This window comes from Solea solea, chromosome 5 (assembly GCF_958295425.1).
Source record: "Solea solea chromosome 5, fSolSol10.1, whole genome shotgun sequence".
Lineage (NCBI taxonomy): Eukaryota > Metazoa > Chordata > Actinopteri > Pleuronectiformes > Soleidae > Solea > Solea solea.
In genome coordinates this window covers 470,001-474,915 of record NC_081138.1, presented here as the reverse complement: position 1 = coordinate 474,915, position 4,915 = coordinate 470,001, and the positions used below count along the sequence as shown (strand labels likewise).

General features: G+C 39.6%; 1 protein-coding gene across 5 annotated transcripts in view; it reads right to left on the bottom strand.

Annotated features, from left to right (window-relative positions):
- Positions 1-2,440: 2,440 nt before the first annotated feature.
- Positions 2,441-4,915, bottom strand: part of tcf12 (transcription factor 12) — a 48,891-nt gene continuing 46,416 nt past the window's right edge. For all 5 annotated transcript variants that reach the window (XM_058629519.1, XM_058629520.1, XM_058629516.1 and 2 more), the window contains 2 exons: positions 4,597-4,732; positions 2,441-4,450 (listed from right to left, as the gene is read on the bottom strand). In XM_058629519.1, coding sequence (XP_058485502.1) covers positions 4,605-4,732 — 128 coding nt within the window. In that variant the 3' untranslated portion in view covers positions 2,441-4,450; positions 4,597-4,604. The remainder of the gene's footprint in view (positions 4,451-4,596; positions 4,733-4,915) is intronic.

Below are 4,915 nucleotides of genomic sequence, written 5' to 3'. Positions count from 1 at the left end.
CGGGCCGCCCCGCCTCCGGAATCAAGCGCACACCCCCGCCCACACTAAACCAGTGCACCCAAAACCAGTCCACTTCAAAACCAGTCCACTTAAAACCAGACCACTTCAAAACCAGTCCACTTAGAACCAGTCCACTTAGAACCAGTCCACTTAAAACCAGACCACTTAAAACCAGACCACTGACAACTTACTTTTCCCTCTTTATGAACATGAAAACTTTTAAGGGAAAAAATTGGAGAAGAAAAAGACAAAAAAAAAAGTGTTTGTACAAAATGTACAAATGAATTTATGTCTTTGTGAATATTCATATTCATTCATTCATTCCTATTGTGAACGTGTTCTGGAGTCTTCAGTCCAACCAAACCAAACTTTTAAACTTGGAAATAAGATTTAAGAAGAAAGAAAAGTGTTTTTCCATATTCTCTGTGATCAATTCATCTTTATATTATAACATGAATTAATCTTAATCCCAATATTCCACATCAGTCCACAAGAATGTGACATGAATGTATTGTTACGTTAAAAAGTAAGAAGAAAGTCATTGAAATGTTAATATTGAAAACAAATGTTGTTCTTGAGCAGACTTTAATCTACAGTTATAGAGTTTGTAGATGAGATTTAAATCAGTTTTACACAGTAAATGTTTACTATCATGTATGTTTATGAAGTATTTATAGTACAAAGTAATAACTTATTTCAAGTGTTTACTCGACTATGTAAAGGTGAATCACGTGACTCCCCTGCATGTCTTTAAACACCGAGAGCGTCATCTAGTGGAGTGAGTGAGTGCGGGAGGGTAATGACAACATGAACTTATACTGTGTTTTGCCACAGAGACAGGTCCGTGAACGCATCACCGCGCGCGCGCGAGAGAGAGAGAGAGAGGATAAACTTTGTTCCTTAAAAAACACCAAAACATCCAATAATGAAATACAGTGTTACTGATATAATGTATAATTCTGTGTCATTTGTAAATTCCATCAAACAAACACCAAAGAAGAGGAAGCTGTTGGGTAGAGGGCTAACCTTTAGGTGGTAAAGGCCGGTGTGACCCCGCCTCTACCCTATGTCAGCTGGGAGTGGCCTCATGTGGAGAAGACCACTGATGTTGTACCTGTTGTGTTGATCTGTGCTGTAGTTTAAACTTTTGAAACTATATTAAAATGGAGGCTGATCCTGAACCTTGTCTTTATTCTTACTTCACTCCACGTGTGCGTCTGCAATATGAGCGACAGACGCTTGTGAGAACAACTGTTTTAGATGCGTGAATGGGGTCGAGTCTGCCATCTCTGATTGCCTTTGTCTGCAGAGAGTGCAGCAGCAGCAGCAGTAACAGCAGCAGCAGCAGCAGCCGCAGCAACAGCAGCAGCAGCAGCAGCAACAGGAGCAGCAGCAGCAGCAGTAACAGCAGCAGCAGCAGCAGTAACAGCAGCAGCAGCAGCAGTAACAGCATCATCAGTAACAGCATATGTTTGTGTCGCATATAAAACGTCGTCACAGCAGTTTTCATGCAGCCGGGTTACGATGACCCCGCCCACATTGAGGAGGAGCTATAGTAATGGAAAAGCATCCAGTGATTGTTTTCTGTCTTATTTAACAGCATCTAAACACACTTACTGTCAAATATAATAACGTGTTCACTGCAGCGTGTGTTCACATCTTACTGTTCTGCAGCACAACGACTCAGGCCAAACACCAGCAGCCATGACAGGAAGTCAGCCTGCAGACCTGGTGTTCCAACACATGCACAGAACACATGTACAGAACTCATGTACAGAACTCACGTACAGAACACATGTACAGAACACATGCACAGAACACATGTACAGAACACATGTACAGAACACATGTACAGAACACACGTACAGAACTCATGTACAGAACTCATGTACAGAACTCATGTACAGAACACATGCACAGAACACATGCACAGAACTCATGTACAGAACACATGTACAGAACACATGCACAGAACTCATGTACAGAACACATGCACAGAACACATGCACAGAACACATGTACAGAACACATGTACAGAACACTGCTCTCCATCATCAGCCCACAGCACTCACATCTCTTGTGTTCTCCCTGCAGAGAATATTTAAAGACAGTGTCAGTGGTGATTTACGCTGATGACTGAACAGGAGTGAGAACCTTTGCTCTGACAGAAACTTCTCAGGATGTGATGAGTGCTCACACACACACACACACACACACACACACACACACACACACACACACAGATGCACGAGCGCTGAGACTTACAGAGTAATAAAGCTGCAGTATGTAACTGTTGGTGTTTGGACCTTGACCTTGGACTAACTTTGGTACACGTGCACAGAGCTCTGCTGTCACATGTATATGTAGAGTTCTTTTCACTGTCATGGTTTTCTTTAAACTCCGTTCATTTCAAAGAGAAATAAATGCACAAACATCCCGGTTTAGAAAAAGATGGCACATTTATTGCAACATAAATGTTATATACATTGTTTTTTCTGTTGAAAAAGACATAATATTCAAATTGTCTTTGCTGCAGTCTTTCTGTCTTGATGTGCATCAACAATAGCTTTTCATTTCACACGAGAACAAATCTTGAATCACTCAATCAACGACGGAGACTGAAGAATAAGACGCTGTGAGTCCAAGTCTACGAGCAACAACTCAGCTATGTTCTTTGTAAATGTGGTGTCACATTTTACCATCTAATATAGTAAAATAAAGTAAGAAACTTTTTACTCAAAACTTTTGCTTTCAAAAATCTAGAAAGAGTAATATTTAGAATTCAAGAAATATTCTTACAGTATTATTGTATAAAAGACTAACTACAGTGAAAAATAAGCCCATTTTTTTTTCCTTTTGACTTTCTTTTTTTTATATATATATAAATATTATACAAGGATCTGGGAATACAGCAAAGTCTAACTTGGCAAAGAGGGGAAAGGAAACGAAAAGGAAAAGAAGTAAAAGAGATGACATCATACCCTCGATCAAAGTCTGCCAACATGAATACTGAGATGAAGAACGAGGCCACTATTCAGTCACATGACACACAAATAATCAGGTTCACGTTGGTTTCACAAAAACAAAGATTTGAATGTAAACTTGTTTGCATGGCGTTCTCCCTTTTGAAACACAACACTCTTAAGGTGGCAGCTTTGTTTAAGGTGTACATTATATAATGTTATATAAACGATCATAAATGGAATATAAAGCAAGTCTTAAGACCAAAAACCTAATAAAAGGAGAAACATAAAGCATGCACACGGAGAGGGAAATAAAAGTAAATAAAGCCGTGACCAATGTCCTGAAATATAAAAGTATTGTAATGAGTAAATTACGACTTACTGACTGAAAGTGGAAGTGATTATTCTGGAAATCTAACAGAAGACTTGCTACAACACAAATAAGCAAACGTAGATATTACTCAGAGTAACTTTGAACGTCCTGTGATATTAACAGACAGAAAAATAAAATCCAATAAAATGTGGTTTCTTCATCAGGCCAGGTAGAGATGTGGTCGTCGTTTATTTTAGTCTTTATTATCGTTATTATTTATTCATTAAGCTCTGAAAAGCTGGTGAAAGAAAAATGAGAGAAAGAAGAAAAATAAAAAACAAGCCACTTGTGTGATGACGTCAGGAGAGTAAGTGTAATAAGTGTCACCAGGAACTCTGAACACTTTATGGCAAAGGAAGGGAAGGAAGTCAAGGGCAGCCACGCCCACTTTCCTTTAGTTAAGACACTAAAATACGACTGAGGAACAAACTGAGAGCTTTCAGTAAAACGAGAGTTTGCCTTTGTTAATCCACATAATTGATCCTTCTCTGACGGCCTAATATTCCACAGAAACTCATCTAAACGATCAATTATCATCTAAACCAGCATGTGGCAGAATTAATACAATATAAGTATAAATAATATATCCTTCTTTTTTTTAAAAAACAAAAAAACAAAAAACAAATGGGGTCTAATTTTCAGTGGGGTATAAATATCATTCTAATCTGGCCAATAAATTAATCTCAGTCTCATCAGAGACTGAGCAGAAGCAGAAGGGGAGTGTTCAGTTTTCATAGTGACAAACTTTAGATGGACTGAAAAGCCACAGATTGACTTAACTTTCCCTTAACTTTCCCTTTAGACAAACACGTCATAGCCGTACAACACAATAAATATTAAAAGAAACTAAATCAACGCATTCGTCAACTGAGTTTAGGCACGAGGCAGTTTCCACTTTCCACGCTGACTCCTCACGCTCACACTTTTCTTTGTGGGGATAGATTTGCAAATATGAGCCGGTCACAGGGAGCAGGACGCTCGGCTCTTCCTCAGTCTTAGGACTCTGTCTGTCTGTCTGTCAGTCTGTCTGTCTGTCTGTCTGTCTGTCTGTCTGTCGCTGGGAAACAAGGTCACCGACTCCAAACAGGACAGAGATGATGTGGATCACTTTGACCTGGAGAGAAGAAACACACACCACACACTGATCACATGTTCTTCACTTCATCAGTGTCAGTGTGAATGTTTTCACATAAGACGGATCAAGATAAAGACATGTTGTCATTGATTGTGGGTGTGGCTGGTTGTGGGTGCGGCTGTCACCTGTGTGCTCAGAGATGACTGATGGGGTTGGGCGTGTCGGTCAGAGCTGGATGAACTCCTGCGTCAGCAGAGCGTCCCGTCCCTTTGTCCTCCTCCCTTCTTTTGAGACACGCTGCTTTAGGGTTCAGATTCCGCTCTGAAAGTCCAAAGAGACGTTTTCAGTGAATGACTTGTTTGTTCATTTAGTCACTAACTGTGTGAGTGCATGTTAGTGAACCTATCTATCTATCTATCTATAGATATATATAGATTTATTATATATGAACACTGAACGTCCCACAGCTGATTCAAATTAAAAGCACTGTAGCTGTTGCTTTAA